Below are 19,742 nucleotides of genomic sequence, written 5' to 3' on the forward strand. Positions count from 1 at the left end.
AATTAGGAGGCTTGCATGTCACTGAACAAATGAAGTGCAGTTTGCTTAACACGGGCTGGATTTCAGAGTGTCACGGTGGGAAACAGTTGTGGGTACAAACAAGATGTTAGTTCTACATTTTTAGATTTGTATTTTAATTGCCTGTTCCCTCAGAATTTTTGGGAGTTGAGAACTCTTAATGGTTGTGTGCTATTTATCACAGGAATTGCAGCTGTGGATCAAACCACTGTTTCATCTACTTCACCATTGACATCCAGACCAGATTGTTCAGAATAGTACTCTGTTCCCATAGGGAGCAGTGAAGGATGTAGTACCCAGGGAATTTTGCAAAATGCATGTGCTGAAGCTTGTTTGTGCCCCAAACATTCATTATGCTGTTATGCATTATGGCTCATTATGCCATTGTAGTCTGCTGCATAAACCACAGTACTCCAGTAATCTGTAGTTGTAGTCTTCTGTTTTAAGAAGGATGCAATGAAATGCAAGAAGTTCAGACGAGGGCAGTAGAGGTTTTTGATTGTATTAAACAAGCAACAGAAAATGAAGAATTTGTCAGCTTTTGGCAAGAGGCAACATAGGGAGGGAAACTAAGAGAGGCCTAGAGAAGAGAAGATTATTTGCTATCCTTTCTAGTGTGGAAACAGAGGGGTTGTCCAGTGGAAGTGCTAGGTAGCACTTCTGAGATGCCACTATATGGCACTCAATGCAGGAAGGATGGCATTTGGTGGCAGGTCAGTATGTTGACGCTCCAGAGAACATTTCAAATAAAAATGTAAAATGTAAAAAGATAGTCAGTACACTATCCAGCCACTGAGTTTTTGCCTCAAATCCTGCAAATTTATTTTTGGAGTTTGATTTCAATTCATGGCTATTCCCACTGGTTTGTGGTTTGGGCTTCTGGACTTACCTGTTCTACTTAATTGACTTGCAATCCTTGAAGTATTCTCTGAATATATTGGAAACCCCTGTCCTTGCCATGGAGAGAATGGTCTAATAAACTGCAAACCTGAAGTGACACGCCAGCAAAAATAGAACAGCGGATTTTTAAAATAGGTAACTAGAGGACAGTCAGATTCATATTGGGCAATTTGTAGAGGGCTGTACTTGCATCCTTAAGGTCTTGTAGGAATTTGTTCCATGACCTTAAGAATTTGGAAAAGAATACACATATGCAATTTGAGAAAACATTTAAAGTATTTAATGAATGATGCATGTTAACAGTAAAGACTGTTAATAAGAATATTGTTCCTTCCTCGTGGAAATCAAAGACCTAGTATGTGATCTGTATCTGCTGGTAAGAAATGGAAAAGCATAGGAGTTATTGGGACTAGATTTACCTTTAGTAGGAACTGACAACCCTGTGTAGGTTGTCAGCACCCCCTCCCCTCCCCAGGTGTGTGGAATTTCCATGCAGGATTTAGTGCTGACACCTTTTGAGAATCTAAGTGCTCAGAAAAGAACAAGTTAGTACATGCTAACTTAAACATGCCCTTGAACCCACACTGTAGTTATTTGTAAAGGGATTATGTAGTCGAGGTCCAGGGCTGGCTTGTAGGGCCTGTGTTCAGGGCACTACAGCCACAAGTTATTCACCAGGAAGATCCAGCTGAGATGGTGAATTCAATGGTGCTCTTACTTTTAGGTGTGGGGTAGAAATAAGCAAAAGGGATTGTGTTCCTGCAATGGAGCTGAAGTCAGGTGTGGATCCCCCAGTGAATTATCGGCCTCTAGCTCATGTGTCACACCAGGCAGCTTTGTGTCACACCTTCATTGGGCTCATTCAGGGCTCACCCCAATATTTATTTCCCTTGCACAGGTATAGGGAAAGTAAGAGGTGGTCTTGTGTTATTGTGCTAACGTTAGAGACTTGGTAAAAACCAAGCACAGTCATGAATAAAAGATACCAAGATACAATGGAAGCAGCTCTGTAGTGTGCCAAACTAACAACATGGAACAGATGTGTTGGGTGTTCTCTCTTGCACAGATGCGAAGATCTGTGTTTCATACTGTTGCTGTAAGGTTTTTCATGGTTTCAGTGTGAATATAATTTTTATTTTCTCTGATTGTAAAAGTGTTGAGAGCTAATTAGTTTGAGGCTTAGCATTCCTTTTGCTGTTTAAATGTATTAGTTAAGCTGGAGGCTTCAGGGTTCCCCCCTGCCCTACAATAAGTTTAACTCCTTTAGGTAGGTATAGGTTTTGAGGTTTCTGAAAACTACTAATATTTCATCAGCTAAGTTGACATGTTGAGTGTTTAGAAAGCTTGTGTTGGGACCAATGACAATCCAAGTAGTAAATCAGTGTCCTGAACAGTTTTGTCATTTACAGAAGCAGTTTTCCATGTTACAATTTTAAGTACACCTTATGGGACAGTGACTAGTCTTACTTTAAATGGCGCTTTCATAAACAGTTTTGCCTGCAGCATTTTAACACCAAAATTTTAACACATTATTTTCTTGTGTTTGGCTTTTATTTCATGTCTCAGACAATCAATCAATCAATCAATCAAGTATTTTATTATTTCAGTGCTCTTTGCTCCTGGATCTCTCTTTTAGTCTATTTTGATTTTCTTTTTTAAACTTTTTGTTGTAGTGTGTGTCTGCTCCTTTCCTGTTCCTTTTCCTGGAGTCCTCTTTTCATTTCCTTGTTGTTTTCCTCCTATTCATGTTCTCCTTAGGACTATTTTCCATGTTCCCTTTGCCCTCCTCCTTTTTGCATTTGCTTGTAAAACACTCAGATCTTTGTTGAAAGACATTTTAGAGATGCAGCTTTGGGACATATGACAGATAGGGCTACTTATTTGAAAAGGTAACCAAGCACAGGATATCCCTAGCCCATCTCTTTGTGCTTCATGTGTTTAGTACTGTGTTCCAGCTGCTGATTTTTTGACAAGATACTGCAGAGTAGATTTAGTTAAGTCTTGCTAGTGGGGAACCAATGGCTACTGTAAAAACTGCTCTTTGCAACAGGGTGCTGTCCTGAGTTCTCCCATTCCGTTTCTTGCCAGTTACTTTCAGGGAATTCCTGTAGTGGGGGCTTGATGATCTAAGTGTTCCCATGTATTGCCAGTTTCATGGCTTGTGGGAGCACTTGACTTCAGGGCACAGAGAATTTCCATGTCTCTTTGCTCTCACTTGCTCAACCAATGCTTTAATGCCAAGGAGAGAGTTAGTAATGTATAAAAAGTCTTGAACTTCTTTCTCTGCCCTCTATTCACTCTGTATCAGTATTAATGGAAGTGGAGCATCCTTTGTGCTTCCTCAGCTCTTTTCCAAGTTTCAATTTCCATTTTCTTTCTTTGAAGCACAGAGAAGAGCAAACATACATAAACAAAACTTCATACTCAAGCCAAAATGTGATAGACACAATTGAATAGTAGTCAGTTAGGAATTTTAAGAGCTTTCCTATGAATATTTAATTACTACATTAAGTGAGCAAATAAAGAACATGCTATTAATATTCATACAGTGTTAGCAGTGGTTCAGAGGAATTTAATTCGTTTTATAGTTCATACAGCATCTTGTGTTGTGCAGGCCTTCAAAGAATGCCCACATCTGGAAAGGTAATAACACTACAGGTCTCCCAGGCTGCTCCTTAATGCTATGAATTAAGGTGTCTGTTCTTCTTTGCATAGCACATTTCCTAGTAAAATGCTTCAGTTATGTAATGCTATCAGAACCTCAAGCAACTCTACAAAGAGCTCAGTGTGCTGTCTCCTCCATATTTATTAGTGTACCTGCTTTGTGGCTTTTTGAGAGCAAAGTTTGGGAGGTATTTAACATTTGCTTGGTTTGCTTCTGCTTAGGGCTTTAGAAATATTGATCCTCTAAATGATTGAGGTGGTTTGCTGAACAAGAGGTCAAATGCAGAATGTAAAACTGAATTCCTTTGATGTGAGTGACGTGCTCTTCCTGTGTGTGTTAGTTTCTTTTTTAACTGTAATTTGCAAGTTAATAGATTTTTATCTAAGAATAATGCTTACTTGCCTGCTAGCTTTCATTTGCTTATTGAAAAGAGGATTACTCATCCTCTTGTGTTGTCTTGCTCTGTAAATTCCTTATGGCCCTTTTGCCTTCATTTAGTAAGACTCCAGCTTTAAAGATTTTTCCAAGAAAAGCTGCACACATGTGAACAAGAAAAATGTTACAAATGCCATTCCTGAGTCTGACATTGCTCTTTTCTCTCCTGCTGGCTTATGAAAAGACATTAATAGAAGTTGAATTAAGACTTCATCAGTGGGTCCCTTCATTCACTTAGAAATCATTACAGCTATTTTTTACTGCATATAGTGATAATTATTCCTTTTGGCAGAGCAGAACTAATCTAATGTACTTTGGCTGCTGAAATCTGTGAAGAGCCAGGAATGATTTCTGTGTTGAATTGTTAACCCTGACTGTACAATTCTGTCAGTATCACAGTGGGGCTTTGTCTGAGTATCTAGTAATCTGGTGTTAATTAACATGCAGATAGTAAAAAGAAAATAATTGTGACATCTAGTTAGAAGTATAACGTGCTCCTATTTTAATAACCCTCCTTTTGGGATTGTTCTGTCAAAGATGGCATGTGATGGGGAACTGTCCAGCCTGGCTTATGGAAAGGAGCTCTTGATATACGAGCAGCTGTATCTCTAAGTAACTGATTTTCTCCCTTTATGGGATGTGGCTGAAAGAATTGTAAGGAAGCTGGAAGTTTGCTGTGCATGCACACTGTGTAGGCACTGATGAAACCCTTGGATCTTTATCTGTAGTTACTGTTGCTCTTTTATGTGTGCAGGTTCATGGTACAGTTTTGGTCTTGCTGCTGTGTAACTTTGGCTTGGTGACTAGAGGTGATGGTGCTGTTTGCTCATGGTAGCAAGTACTGGGATCTCTCTCAGATTCAGACTCAGCAGGATTTGAACAGCATTTTAATGAAGTTGATGCTGTTCCTGTCAGCACAGTTGTTGCAACAAATACCAATGCAAATGGAACAAGTGAGAAGACAGGAATCTGCAACCCTCAGGGCATGAATCAACTTCTTGAAGGAAATTTTGAGGGAACAAGTTCTGTTTCAATGCTTTCTTTCACTGAAACAACTTGCACTTATCAATCTTGGTGACAGAATGTACAAAAGCAATTCTTCCAGTTAAATCCATTATGGAAATGTTTGCCTTTCTCCTCTTGCTTAACAGGTATAAGTGCAGCATTTTCCTTTTTGCATGTATTCTCATGAACAGAGTGGGGAAAAAAAAAAGAGATTCCTAGCTAATCTGTTCTCATCATCATTCCAGGAACAGATAGGAAAGGTCAGGAGCTCATGTTTTGTCGTAAGCACTGAGGGTGTAGAAAGTGCATTTAAGTGTTATGGCAATGATTTGCTTTTCTGTTCTTCTGACTTCTATTCTTGTTTAATTCTGCTTTTCTAAGAACATAAATAACCAATAGAAAAACCTCACATATTGACAAACTTGAATATGCTTCCTTGCATGTAACATCAGTATTTCACAATTGAAAAAACAAAGCAATTGTACCTTCTGAGATGTGTCAATTGAAGCCAAATTTGCTCCTCTCATTGCTTCTTTTATATATGTGTTTTCAAAGCCTGACCTTTCCTCAACTATTTTTGCTGTAACATGCTGTAATGTAAAATGCCATTACTTTTTGGTTTTGCATAGAAGGCTCTTTAAAGGTAAGGCAACGACAAATTGCTGCAGCCGTGTAGTTTATAAAGTGCTGCCATTTAGAGGAGGAATAGGAGGGGAAGATTTCAAGACTATGTGTGGTTGGCATGCCTTGTTTCTTCCACAGGGTATGAAGTGTATTTAGTGAGAAATGGGCTAAGTAGAGTCCCTTTTCTATGTTTTTTACTCTTTTATTATAGCTTCTACATGATGGCGGCTTGGAGCAACTGGTCTCATTCTCTTTGCAGTTATTGGGAGCCTCCTGAAGTCTGTGTGGGGCTGGGAACTCAACAAGCACGAAAACCTGTGAAGTGCAGTGTTGAAGGGATGAGTATTCCATGCCAGCAAAAGTGAATCACACTGGGGGGAAAAAAAAACCACCTTTCCTGTCAATAAGTGACAGTGATCCAGTCTGGATTTAATACCCCTTATAGCCTAGCATCTGTTTAGACTGCCTTAGATAACTCAGGCTTCAGTATGTTCCTAGTTTGTCTTTAGGCAGTGTGGATGGCCGATCCAGACAAGGGAGCTGCCAGCTTCCCAGGCTTGTGACTGAATATCTGTGCTTGTGACTCAATCATCATCATAGAAAGGAGGTGGAGGTTGAAACAAATACAAACAGCTTTTTTCCTCCTTCCCACTATTGGTAATTAAAATAATAAAAAAAGTGAATTAGAACTCTGTCTTTCCTGAATACTTGTCATTTCTTGGCCTTTCAGTTTTCACTCCCCTGATGGGTGTTGCTCTGTTGGAATTTCATTAAATGTCTTGTGGCACAATTTGATCTTCAGAGCTCTTTGTGTTGATTTCTGAATGCCTGTAGAAGTGCTTTTAGTACAAAGGATACGTCTAGATACTGAATATTATGGTCTGTATCAAAAAGACCTTTATTCCATTGAAGTACTTCAGTGCCAAAATATATTTTTTGAGAAATACCTCTTAGATTATGGGAATAGAGGTTATATGATTTCCCCCCCCCCATTTTTTCTTTTGCATTTCATCTTTCACTTCATTAAAGGTCTGGTTTGAGAAATCCTTCTTCCCTGTGGGCAGCTTCAGACCTGCCTGTGCTTTTAGTATCCAATTAGTCATTTCTATCAGTACCCTTTGTGAAATAGTTCTGTGCCTTTCTGTCAGTGCACACAACAATGTTCTGTGTGGAAAAAGCTTCAAACAAATGTTTTTGTGTGAAGTGGCAAATATTGTGGGAGAAAACAGTGTACTATTTCTGTGGGACCTAGTATAATTTGATTTGCCCATTGTCTTGTGTTTAAGCTTCAGACAAATACAGTCCCAATTATATAAACCACACCTGCTTTTTTAAGGTGGGAGACCTACTTTTTTCCCCAAACTTGCCTGTCATTTCAATAAATGCTGTTAGTTAGTGCCTCTTGCAAAATTACATTCAGTGTGGAACAGACCAGAGGCCACTAGAACCTATTCCATAAACCCACAGTGGTTTATCACAGGAGTTAGACCATTTCAGCAGCCCTGACAGTGGCTGCGTTATGTAGAACTGAAACAGTAGAATGTTTTAGAAATGTTTTCATAATCTGTAGCTGTTAATACTGAAAAGTGTGTTCAGGCTCCTGAGCCCCCGTCACAGAACCACAGAATGGGGATGGGTTGTGATTTCTGTCCATCTGTCTCTGGTGCTGGATATAGTCTCCTCTCAAGGCATGTCTGTGGATCAGCAAGAGAGAAGTTGAATTTCTCACTAGTGTCAACTTTTTTGTGCTCATGGCTTATACTACCCTACTGCAATATTGTACTGATCTGTGAACTGAGAATTCTGGACTACTGTAGTGTAAGCCATGTAGTTTAAAAAAGGGAGAAAAAATGCATAATGAACTATTCCAAGGGAATGTTTTTAAGTTATGTTATTTTTTTTAATGGAGACCAGTTCTTGTACTGCAAGACAGTGTTTCCTGTGGAGGAGACTTTGAGTGAGGTTTAGCTCTCCTTGCATCTCTGAAAACTGGGTACCCAGCTGCTCTAACGATCTCCCTTGTGGTGTGCTGAACTATGTTTTCTTTTCAAAAAAGAAACACAATAATGCAGTAGGCTTCCAAATATCCTGAGGACTGTACTTACTAATGAGAGGCCGCAGAGTGATGGTGCCTTTTTCTGTGAGGAAGGTTGTCTTTTATAGAACTTCCTAGATTTTAGCAGTATGCTCTTTTTTAATTTGGAGGCTTCTCTTACTAATCTTTACATCTTCATACAATAACTGCAGTGATAAAAGCCTTTGTTGTCAATGAGGCACACTGTTTCTTTAGAAGATTGCAATATAAAGTTTTGGAGAGAATTCTGAAAGTTTTCTGGGTAATGTAATCAAATAATTTTTCTGAAACATTAGCAGCACATAACAAGGGGTTTTAAAAAGACTTTTTCATATATTGTACTGCAAAATGGATTCATTTAAATATGAATATGCTTTTGGTTCTAGTAGTTTTGCAGCTTTATCCTTGTAGCTGCTGTGGTTACCTTAATAGTATTAAGAATTTCATTTTGATTTTACAAGAGAAAACCAATGGACATGGAATCATCATAGGGCCAACTCAAACTCACTAATCAGTCTTTGAAGTTGCAAGGGGTTAGACTGTGATGTCAGGACACCTCTCCTGCTGAAGGCACTGCCTGGCACACACTCAGTGATGATGTGCTCCCATCTCAAGCACAGGCAGGTTTGACAGATGCTTACCATTGGTTTCTAGAGTTTGCAAGACATGTTATGTGTTATATGGCTATTGATATTAAATCATAATTAGCTTAAACCTGCTTAACATAATGATACATGCTAATGAATTAGCATTTAAAAAGCAAAAAAAGAGGGGCAGAGGAAGATGAGGAATTAGATTCTTACTGTTAAAATATTCCAAAGAATTTGATTTACTACTTAGAGTGTTGGTGCTTTAACATTTCCTTGGAAACATGTGAGCTTGTAATTTCTTGTAAGATGCTTTCTAGTCTGCTTAGTTATAATTCATAGTAACAATAATTTAAACAAAACGCTGATGTCAGAAAATTACTTCAAAGTTCTTTAAATTTAGAGGCAACTAATAAATCTTGTTGGAAAAATGCTGCCATATTTAACTTTCATTGTAGGAGATGTCTGGTAAGAACAGCTGGAGAGGTTTTGCTGAAGGGAGAGGACATCTTGTTTGTGAAAAACTGCTGAACCCTTAAATGGTTCTTTTAGCTATATTAAGAAGCTAAATGCAACTCACTAAAATGCTCTTTAGCAAATCTAGGTCAGATTTTAGGCCCATGACAGCTCCTGTCTCTCCCTTAACTTCTTGTTCCCTTTAGAGGTAAACAATTTAATGCAGCTGTAAGCTTTCTTTGCACTGGGAGACTTCAGCACTAACTAATACAAGCTCAAAACTTAGGTTTCAAAAAGGCAGCTGAATTTTCCAGTGGGAAATCACTGGAAAATTTTTGAGAATTTTGTCGTAAGAAAATAGATGGGTATTCAAGTTGAATCAGTATGGTGCATTGGACAAACCTAGTGGCCATTGATGGCTTTTAAGCAAAATAATAAACTATGGGGAAAAATACAGCAGAAAACAATAATAACTTGGTATGGGCCATCTTGTTTTTAAACCTCATTTTAAAGACCAGCTCATTTTCTGATTCTTTCTGCCTATGTGATGGAGGAGGAAGCACATATGTTGAACATCTGTTGGCCTTCTAACCTTGCAATTTTGACTTCAAAATTATAATCACTGCAAAACCAGATATGTTTGCCACATTGACTAAGCAAGCTCGACTAATTCTTAAAATTGCACTTGGCATAAAAGCAGTCTGGCATAAACACAGCGTTGTCCTTGGGCAGCTCAGTGTGTAGCCCAGCGATGACTGCCCCGTGAGAGCTGGGAGGTGCATGCTGGAGATGCTCGTGGAAAGGGGGGAAAAAGGTGGAGGCTGCAGGTCCACCCAGCACAGCTGGGAATCCTTAATGTTGGTGAGGCCCTGGTCAGTCACAGGTGCTCTCCTGGCAGCTTTGGGTTGCACAGGAATGGTTTCTGTGATGCTTTGTGAGCAGTTGGTTGGCTGCCCTGATGTCCATGGCCGTTGACTGGAGCTGTCTGCTCTTGCAGCATCTCTTGTTGATAAGTGCTTTCAAATGTGTGCACTTGCAGTAAATCTGGTCTGTCAGGTGCTCCTCTGTTCCTGTGCCTCACTGGGTAGCTCTGTAAGATGTGAAGTAGGGCTGCCTGTTGAATTGGTACAGCTGTGACACTCAATATCAAAAATACTGCTTTGATCAAACCAGGAAGATGTAATATATAGCAATTCTATAATCCATCCTAATGTGAGTGATCCTCATGAATCTGCTAAAACATGCAAAACTCTGTAGTAATACTGAGTTGCTGTGTCAGTACTTTTAAAATGCATATTCAAAGCGTGGTGCAGGGTCCTTTGAAATGCTGCTGCTTATAAATATTGTATTTGCTTTTTAGCTGTGGTTCATAAGACTACAGCAGCATCTTTAGGAAGCTGATGTCCTCACAAGGTGCTAACACCTCATGGAGCTAATTGTTATCAAGAGTGCATATCCCCCTTTTTAGCTATCCCTCTGAAGTTACTGATGCTCTTGACAGTTGCTGTCTTTTGGCCTGGTAAGGTATGGCAAACAAAACAATCCACAGGAAAATCCATTAAAAGCCTTTTAAGGAGATCATTGTGGCAGAGGCTTTATTCTTTTTCAGACTCAGATGATCATTGATGCATGTGGATAACTTAGAGGGAAATTGCCTTTGATTCAGTATGGAATTCAAGGTGGTCTGAGCATCTTAAATGTCTGCTACGTAAATTTAAATGACTTCACTGCAAACTTCATCTGCTCTTCTATGCCAGATGGAGAATATGTATTCACAAAGTCTTTAGTGTGTGAAAACACTGCACATGCATTCCTTAAACATTCAAACTAGAATTTAACAGATGAAATGATTGATTTATACATGAATAATAACTTCAGCATATTAATATACTTTTTAAAAGCTAACTTATTTGCTTCATTCTTTGCTTTGCTGTCCATAGGGAGCTGAAAAGTAAGGCTGTCTTTAGATTATTATGTATCTAGCAGCACATTGTCACATCTTTTTGTTTATGTAAAAAGAGGGAAAATAGTTCCTGTTCGCAAAGTGTCTACTCAGAATTTGGTTAATTAAGACTCTGGAGAGAATTCAGTTTATGGCAGAATTAAGACCAGTGGAGGATCACAGCATAGAGGAAGTGCTCACTTAGAACTAAATGTATTGGTTAATTACATGGTGTGTTTGGGACCAAAGTGAGCATGTATATTGCTAATTTACACACTTGACACATGGCATTTCTGTTTTCTTTCCCCTAGTTTCTCTGCTTGAAGAATATAAGGACTTTTCTTTCGGCATGTTGTGAAATCTTTGGAATGAAGAAAAGTGAACTTTTTGAAGCATTTGATTTGTTTGATGTGAGAGATTTTGGAAAGGTAAGGATGCTCTTGATTGTATCGCAAGTAACACCTTTGTTCTGCTGCTTGCACAGACAATACATTTTTTGGTAGCTGTGATATAAAAGTTGTGAATAATGTATGAGCATTAGTTATGAAAAAATAGTGGAGAAGGATTACGAAAGCAGAAAAAGTAGGTTTGTATTGGAGGGCCTAAAAAAGGGCAGGGAAAAATACTTGGCAAGAAAGTTCTGAGCAGGTGAAAAGCCAAGATAAATGGTTTCAAAGATGCTGAGTTAAAGGGAAATGAAATGGAAGAAGATAAGTTGTGGGTGACTGCTGCCTGGTGAAATCACTTGGGCATAAGTTGTGTGGATTCAGAAACTCTGGGCCTGTACATTGTGAGCCCATGTGGTGGCACAGAACATGTTTTCTGTAGTCTCGGGTGCTTGAAATTCACCCAGAGAATTTGCCCTTGTACAATTAGTTTTTGATGGTTACTTGTTTTTTTTTTCCTAACCTGCTGTAAAGCTCGAGACACAGCTATGATAGGTTAATGTGACTATTCATATTTACAAAGTATATTTACTGTGTATTCTGTAAGTCTGACTACTTATTCTACATGTAAAGCTTTTTCCAGTCTGTTGTTCAGCCTCCTACTGTTTGATCTGTCATTGCCAACATGTTTAGTTCAATTTCAGTTTCTGCTTTTGAGTCATAGTATCATTACCTAATTTCACAGGAAAATGTCTAAAAATAATCTGAAGTAGCACTAAAAATAGTTATTTATTCAAATTTAGTGTTATCTTTAGCATTATTGCTTTTTTAAAGAGATCATAATTTTACTATCTGAATTTTATAAACTTTTCTTTTTATAAGTAGACATAGAGGTAAAGGTGATGTAAGAGTGCAAGAATGAATCAGGGCTGCAATGTGATTGTTTGAAATGGGTCTGTGATTATCATTAACCAAAATAGCTAATTATTTTTCTCCATCTTTTGTCTGGATTTAAGTCTTTTGAGCATTAAATTAGATAACTTGATAATTGCACCTGTTCAGTTTTGCTAAATGTCTTGTCTTCACAAATCATATTTAAGATATTTCATTAAAATATGGTCCTTTTGTACAAATTTGGCTCATTAAAAATGAGATTTGTTATTGTTTTGATTGTGCAAGTAGCAGAGGAATTGAAAATTGCTGGATTTCATTGTTTTGTGTGCACTAGCCGTGTCCTATTTAAGGTATTTACGTCATATCTCAAAGCTTGATTCAACCTTTGATACCTATGCCTAAGGAATTTTTTTCCTATTGCATGTTAAAATTGCTTGCTGAAAGTTTCTCATTTTGTGCCATGTAAAGATATCCTGTTTTTACTACAGTCTAGTTTTAAAAAAAGGTTTTACAGTGCAAATTATTCTTGCTGCATCATTGAATACTCATCAAAAACAGTTTCTGAATTAATGGGGAATTTAACCCAAAAACGTTTCTGGTACTGTTGATATGTAATTTTAACAGAATTTATTTTGGAATATGACTTTACTTAAATAGAAATAACTGGTTTAAAAAAAAAACTAACAACTGTATTTCATCCATGTTATTTAATTGTTCTTCCCAAAGTCAATTTGAATGTTGAGACATGGATTTTTTTACTGTTTGTGGCCCCTGTATAGCACAAATAGACTAATTATGCCTGGAACTTGTTTTCCACTTGTAGTGCATCCAAGCAATGACTTCTCTAGTCTAGGTCACCTTTCTTGGAAAGCTATCAGGTGAAACTGCAGTGACAAATGTGAGAGGTGCTGCTGTGTGGGATTCTCTCATGAGATGAGTCCTGTGCGTGGGAGCAGCTGCTCAAGCAGAGGTGGAGATGCTGGGTTGAACAGGGCTGTGCAGCCCTTGCCATGGGCAGCTTTCAGGTGCCTGATGGCTCTGCTGCTGAGTTGCTCCCACTGGGTGCTCGTGTGGAACCTTGCCATGCTCAAGTGGAGCTTGGCATAGGCAGAGTTCAGAAGGGCTGAGCTGTATGTTTTATAGCCTGGGCAAATGAGTACATAGTGACCTTCTGAAAGGGGCTGTGAGTTTCAGGCCATCTATGGAAGTGGAAGGAAAAATGGTAACTGTATTGAATTAATAAAATTGCAAGTAAAGAAGAGGTGTGCTGAGTTATTTGTGTTCCTTTAAGTGTATTGTTTGTACAGTAAGCAGAAAATATCTTCAAGTGGCATGGGATTTCAATTCCATATCTAATAATGTATTTACTACTTTGGAAGTTCTGAGTGTTAGTAACAGTGGTAAGAATAGGAAAGTGTATCTTTTTCAAGTTGTTCTTTGCTTTTCACTTGGCTTTGAACTTTCCCCTTCATTATATTTTCCTGTGAATAACAACTGTGATACAGCTGTACATGTCCAGCTTCCTTGAACAGATGATGTATGTATGCAAAAAGCCAAAAAGATAGTGCTGCAGATTTTTCCTGCTGCTGCAAGCAAGTCATCCTGCCATTTCTAAAAAAGTTCTTTAAACTGCTCTCTCTAAATGTGTGCAAAATATGAATGATCTTAAAATGATTACAGGTGTAAACAAAGAGAGGAGTATGATTTTAAACTATTGTTTTCTAAACTCTTGCTCAAATAGGTGATGTGATGAGTGTGTGCATTACTTTTTATGCATTTCAGTGTACTGGAAGCTCTCTTCAGATGTCTTAGTTCTGGTGAGGTATAAATAAACTGTTGCTGAAGTGTCTCTGTAACCCTTATCTGGGACTTTGAAATGTTTCAGTTTAGTTTATAAAGAAATTGCGATTGAATTTATTATCTTAAGATGGGATGTTTTGTTTAGTATGAAGACTTTAGTGACTATTTAAACATGCTAGTGGAGGGAACAATAGCCATGTGTCAGCTGTAAATGAACAATGTGCCTTCAAGGAAGTAAGGTTGAAGGGGAGAAATAAGGTGAGAGACCTGGTTAGGGCAACCAATTTTATTTTTTTTTAGTATTCTGATATTTTTCAACTCTTTAAAATGGCAGACAAACCCTGAGCATTGTAGAAGTAGCAGCTGTATCCTGCCAATATAGTCATAAGACTTTTAACAGCCTTTTGAAATACTGGTTACAAAATGTTGTAATGGTGAAGCTTGCACTTACTAGTTAGAGGTAAATGAGCTGTTTCCAGATGCTTTGACATAGTGTATGGAAATTTGACTTGAACTTTGTGCTCCACTCTTCAGAGACTTTGATCTCTTACTGATTAGAGAAAAAGAAGGGTGTATGTGGAGTGAACGGGAATCAGAGGTGAAGCTGAAGTAGCAACATGTAAATAGCTAAAGAATAGGGTAAGAAAATAGCAAGAAGGTAACCTCATGTGTTTTTAATGTACATTCTGTATGAATATTGATATTAGCTGTTACAAGATTAGAGTTTTCATCTCTTTAAAATATAACAGCCCAGTTTCTTATTTTTAGACAGTGGGTGAAAAAAGAGGGGCTACATTACACAGGAGTAGGAAGGTTCTTTAAGTTGTGCTTTAAAAAACTATATATAGCTTGGTTTTCTTGGAGTTTTGTGTCATTCACCCATTCCCACTCATTCACCTTTCTATCAGTAAATTTCAGTGTTGTTGCATTAAGTTCCTGACAGAGCATGAAATGCCCTCCCACACACTGGAGGTGCCAGACAGTGTTTTCATTCTGAATTCCATGCTGGAGAGTCATTTTTCACTACCTCAGGGCTGTCAGGTTCTTCCTTTCTACCTGTGTGCCAGAATAAGCAAACACCGTTGGTACTTGTTCTTTGAGCTCTGAGCCCTGCACACTCCTCCAGCAGCAGCCTTTGTTGCTTGCTGCACCACAACAAATTGTTGCTATCCCTATTCTCTGAAGGAAGTTTGTAACTAATGTCTTGCAGAAATGGGAATCTGAGGATTAGTTGTGTTGATGTCAACAGATGCTCCCTGGATTCAGAGAGCTGTGTTTGGGGTCCTGTGGGGGGAAATGGTGTCCAGCAAGTGTCAGAAAAACACCCTTTGTGTGCTGTGCTTTTAAATTTCCTAAAGAATGTGTAGCTGAGCACGAAGTGTTTTCATGATATAACTGATCTAATATAAACATAGAAATCCCCCTTGTAGGGATACTGCATTAGATGTCTAGAAATAATGTACAATATTCAATTGTGATTTTAAAAAGACAAACAAGGAGCTCAAATATCAAGTGCCACCAATGAAATAAGTACCTAATTGTTTAAAAGCATATAACAATGCCTAGTGTAGCTTACTCTGACACTTAAAAGGCTGCTTTATGTGAAAACAAGCAACTGCTGGGAAAATACTGAGTTGCATATACTCCAGTCACGTAGTTGGTGATCATTTCAGTCACTCCCTTACTGCAAAGGAAATCTGGGCACTGATGCAGGAGAAAGTCATGCTGAAGTTGAGAATCCTAGTGTGTTAGAATTCCCTCAGGTTTAATGGATTCCAGGAAGATTGGACAGATGTGCGTGAAATACACACACCAAAAACAGCACAACAAAAAGCAACTGTTATTATAAAAATTAGACATCCTTCCAGGAAAAGTGTCTAAAAAATCTTCAGTAAAAGTGAAACAGTTCTGATTATCTGCAGTTGTTTCATGTTTTGTTTGCTGAGTTTAATCAGTGGAATAATAGAGCAAAAGATGATCACTTCATGCTCATAGAGTTGTATTAAAGCTGCAGAACATGCCAAAGCATAGTATATTTTTGTGAAGATACTAAAATGAAGAGATTGGACTGATAAAAACAAGCCTATCATTAAATGCCGAGCTCTGTATCTTCACCGTCTGAGCTCTTTCAGTTGTAAAATAAACTCCAAAAAAATTCTTGGTGGTTTGCTCAAGAAGCTAGCTTGTTTTCATTGTAGCATTTCAGTGAGATGGACTGGTTTGGGATAAATGACCCTTGAACTTCTCCCAGATGTACTTCTATGTGTGGAGGAAGGAAAAAACAGAAGAAAGGGACAGGTTTCAGCTTTCTTCTCCATGGAGATGCTTTAGACAAAATGTACAAGAAGATACTAGCCTGTTGCAAAACTGCTGAAATGCTTGCTATGTAGGGACCTTTTTTGTTAGTTACCACTGCTGTTTGTGTAGAAATGAAAAAAAAAGTCAAGTACTTAGTAGACTCCCTAAAATCATCCTTTAAATGGCAAAAAAATCACTTCCAGCCCCAAAGAACATAAATTATGGTTTTGGGCAAAGCATTGAGGTGAGTGAAAAAGTGGGGTGAGTCATGGTATAGCTCATGAACCACCTTTCTGAAATGTCCCTGAAAACTTGCAGAAATGGTTTGCCATGGTGTAACCAGGGAGACTGTTACCAATGCTACATAAATTTAGTGTCATTAATTGTAACACTTGGTTGCAGTGATCATTGCCAGGTAGTCTGCAAATGTCTAGGCATTTATCTTCAATAAGCCTAATAGCATTAGCAAGAACTTGTAGCTTCTGCATGAGCATGTGTATTTAGGCCAGAATATTTCAGGGTTATGGTCTTGCATGTTTCTGTTCTAGAATACTGGTGGACTATCACCTCACTGGTCTTTGAAAATGGCGTTTTATTAATTTCTTTCAGGTCTGTCACAACTTTTAAAGTTGCATTGTTGGCTTCCAATTGATGAAAAAGTTAACAATAATGTTTGGGTTTGACCATATAACAAAGCATTGAATGCAGCACAAATACTTTAATTTAATTTGATCATTAATGAAAAATTCTCATCCAAGAGAGTGTTTGGGATATTTCTGTTCCATAATGTAGTCATGTTAGTTTTTCAGCAAATGTTATCAGTTATGAAGCTAAGGTTAACAAGCAACTGTTAATATGAGAGAATAAAGCTGAGTTTCTGTGCTCATTTCTTTGTTTTTAAGACCACCTTGTCCAAATGTTGTCTGTGTGTGATTGACCTATCTTGAGGACACTTAACTCATAACATGGAATTCTGGTAGTGTACATTTTGTGTTGAGGTGAAAGTTTTTGAGAAAGAGGAGGGTTGAAGCATGCGTAGCTTTAACAGGTTTTAAGACTTAAATCTTCTCACACATTTGTTTATACAAATGTTTTTAAACTTTATTAATTCCTTGTAGTGCTTGTAATACAGGCATTTCAGTACCCAGAAGGTGGTGAAACTGACATCTAAATCCAGACTTCCTAAATTTACAAATACTGGTTTAAATAAGAACATTATGAACTACAAATAAAACCAGAAGGTAATAAATTAGTGATTTGTAGAGGAAGTTCATATCAACTTTGAAGAGGTTTGTGTGTGCATTTTCTTCTGTGATAGTGAAATTGTTCACTGCCAAAGAAGAGTAGGAAACTAAGGTTGTGTGCAAGATATAGTAGGATCCTTATTCAAAAGCAGTAGTAAAGTGGGCACCCCATTTAAAATGGGAAACGATTTTGTGCAGGATCTAATAAAAAGTATTCAGTTTCTTTTTGGTTTATCCATGAAGGGGTTTGATTATATCAAGCTTAGCTTAATTACTATGGTGCTGGTAAACTGTTCTTTCCTAATGTTCAGTGTGGTTCCTCTGTGCCTGGCCTTTTGCCTGAGCAAAAGCTGACCTAAGCAGCACTATGGATTACCTAGAATACAGAGTTTTGCACTCTTCCCAGATTTTCTTATTGATTCCTGCAGTTCACTTTGCATCTTAGCTGACTGTATCTTGACAAAATTGAAGATAAGGAGGCAGGGAAGTGCAAACAAATGAAAATGGTGTTGAAAACTGAACAACTTGAAATATTTATCAATCCCCATGTTGCTTGCCAAATGTCTTTGATTGTATTTGTTAATGAAGACAACAGTAGTTCAATTACCTTGATATATTATTATGCATAGTTTTTTTGTAAAGTAATGAATTTTATTACTTTTATTACTCTGTTCTAGAAGGAAGAATTTAGAGAGTTACTAAGTAAAATTGCTAAATTTGTTTTTTTGCCTCCTTTTTTTTTTCATTGGAATGATCTGAGGTACTGAAAGATGCCTTCTAGCCATTCTCTCTCCCTTCTGCCTTTCTTCCCTCCATCTCTTCTCTATCATGGGTTTCAAAGATGATTGAAGGGCATCTGTGCTGAACCTCCACCAGAGTGATTGGGCTACTCTTGGACTCCCCCTGAGAGGCACAAATTGGCAGCTTAGGGGGATGTGGTTTAAACCATCACCTAGCCAGTGTTATTTCCTTTGAAGAGCTAGGCATGAGGAGCATTCTTCAAGAGAAGCTGCTCCTGACATCCTGGGCCACACCTGGGAAGTGTTCCTATGCTGGGGGAAAGCCAGGCAGGCCAGGATTTTTCAGTCTGCAGAGATCCCCCTCTTCCAGCAGGCAAGGAGGTGACTGCCTGCAGCTCTGTATGGTTGGGAGGTCTGTGGAAAGCAGGAGTGCACTTGAGTGGAAATTCCAGTAGTTGCACCATGTTTCTTTGTAAGTATAAAAAGCTCAGGGTTTGTTCAACCTGAGGCATGCTCTGGTTGTTAGACTGCTTGCAAATTCATTCACTGCTTTTTCTGTCCAGCTTCAGTAGAAAGTGAAAGCAGCAGTGAATGGTTTGCAGCAGGAAACACAGTTTGAGTATTTCATAAAAAGGAAATAGGTATGAGTTAATGAGAAATGTTTGCAAACTGTTGGAGGTGGTGGCAAGGCTGGAGAAGTGTTTGCTGATCAAGAATTGTGTTCTCTGGTTCTTAATTCTGACACAATAATTGATATGAATAAATGTCAATGGCACGTGCCTTTGGAAAGCATGGATACTTGAATAGCTGGGTAATGGAAAAATATGTCAGAAGAGTGTATTGCAATTTATTTATCTGTAAATCCGAAAAGCTTACATGGTATTTGATGAGATCACAAAGACTATCTTGCTGAGAAAATTAATGCATCTTTCTCTGTAAACGCTGAAACATTTAGGGAAATGGCTTTTTCTTTTTTTCAAAATGTATTATAGCAGAAATGTGGGATCATAGGTTTTGAGTCTTAGATGTTGTTCATGAAACTTTGATGTATGAAATGAGATTTATTTAGAAAAGTTCTATTAAAGAAGTTGTTAGTGTTTTCATGCCTTCACGAGATTTTAAAAGTGAAACATTGGTAGTTGAACAGTGAGGACTTAATTTCCAAACCAACCATTCAACAAGTAAATCATTCAGTGTAAAATTTTATGATAAATCTATTAGCTGATAAACTTGGCAATGTGTTTAGAAACAGTCGTAAATAATGACAGTTGCTAAGTAGAAAGTACTATTACAGAGGAAATAAAAGTACTGGCAAATAAAACTATTAGCAAAAGTGAAATTAAATGGCACCGCACCCTTTAGCTACTGCTAACCTCTACAAGTAAATAAGGCCTTAGTATTCATCCAGTTAGAGTTTAAAACTCTGATATGCCTGCATGGGTCTCTAGATCAGCCTGTGAAGAGCCTTAGGCAATAGTTAGACTGTGTAATGCAGCACCATGCTGAAGGGGCTGAAAAATGATATTGCTTGAATTTTTGGAATGTACTATTCTGAGCGTATTTTCATACACAAATTTTAACTTTATTATGATTGCCAAATTAGAGCTGTATATAAGTTTGAGTAGGTTGCATTTAGGTCTTCAACCGGATCCCATTTTGTTCTGGGAACATGTA

General features: G+C 38.0%; 1 protein-coding gene across 1 annotated transcript in view; it reads left to right on the forward strand.

The window, feature by feature from the left end:
• Nucleotides 1-19,742, forward strand: part of VAV3 (vav guanine nucleotide exchange factor 3) — a 147,483-nt gene that overhangs the window by 17,099 nt on the left and 110,642 nt on the right. The window contains exon 2 of the mRNA XM_059478257.1: nt 11,018-11,134. Within this exon, the coding sequence (XP_059334240.1) occupies nt 11,018-11,134 (117 nt within the window). The remainder of the gene's footprint in view (nt 1-11,017; nt 11,135-19,742) is intronic.

This window comes from Ammospiza nelsoni, chromosome 9, assembly GCF_027579445.1.
Source record: "Ammospiza nelsoni isolate bAmmNel1 chromosome 9, bAmmNel1.pri, whole genome shotgun sequence".
In the NCBI taxonomy this organism is placed as follows: domain Eukaryota; kingdom Metazoa; phylum Chordata; class Aves; order Passeriformes; family Passerellidae; genus Ammospiza; species Ammospiza nelsoni.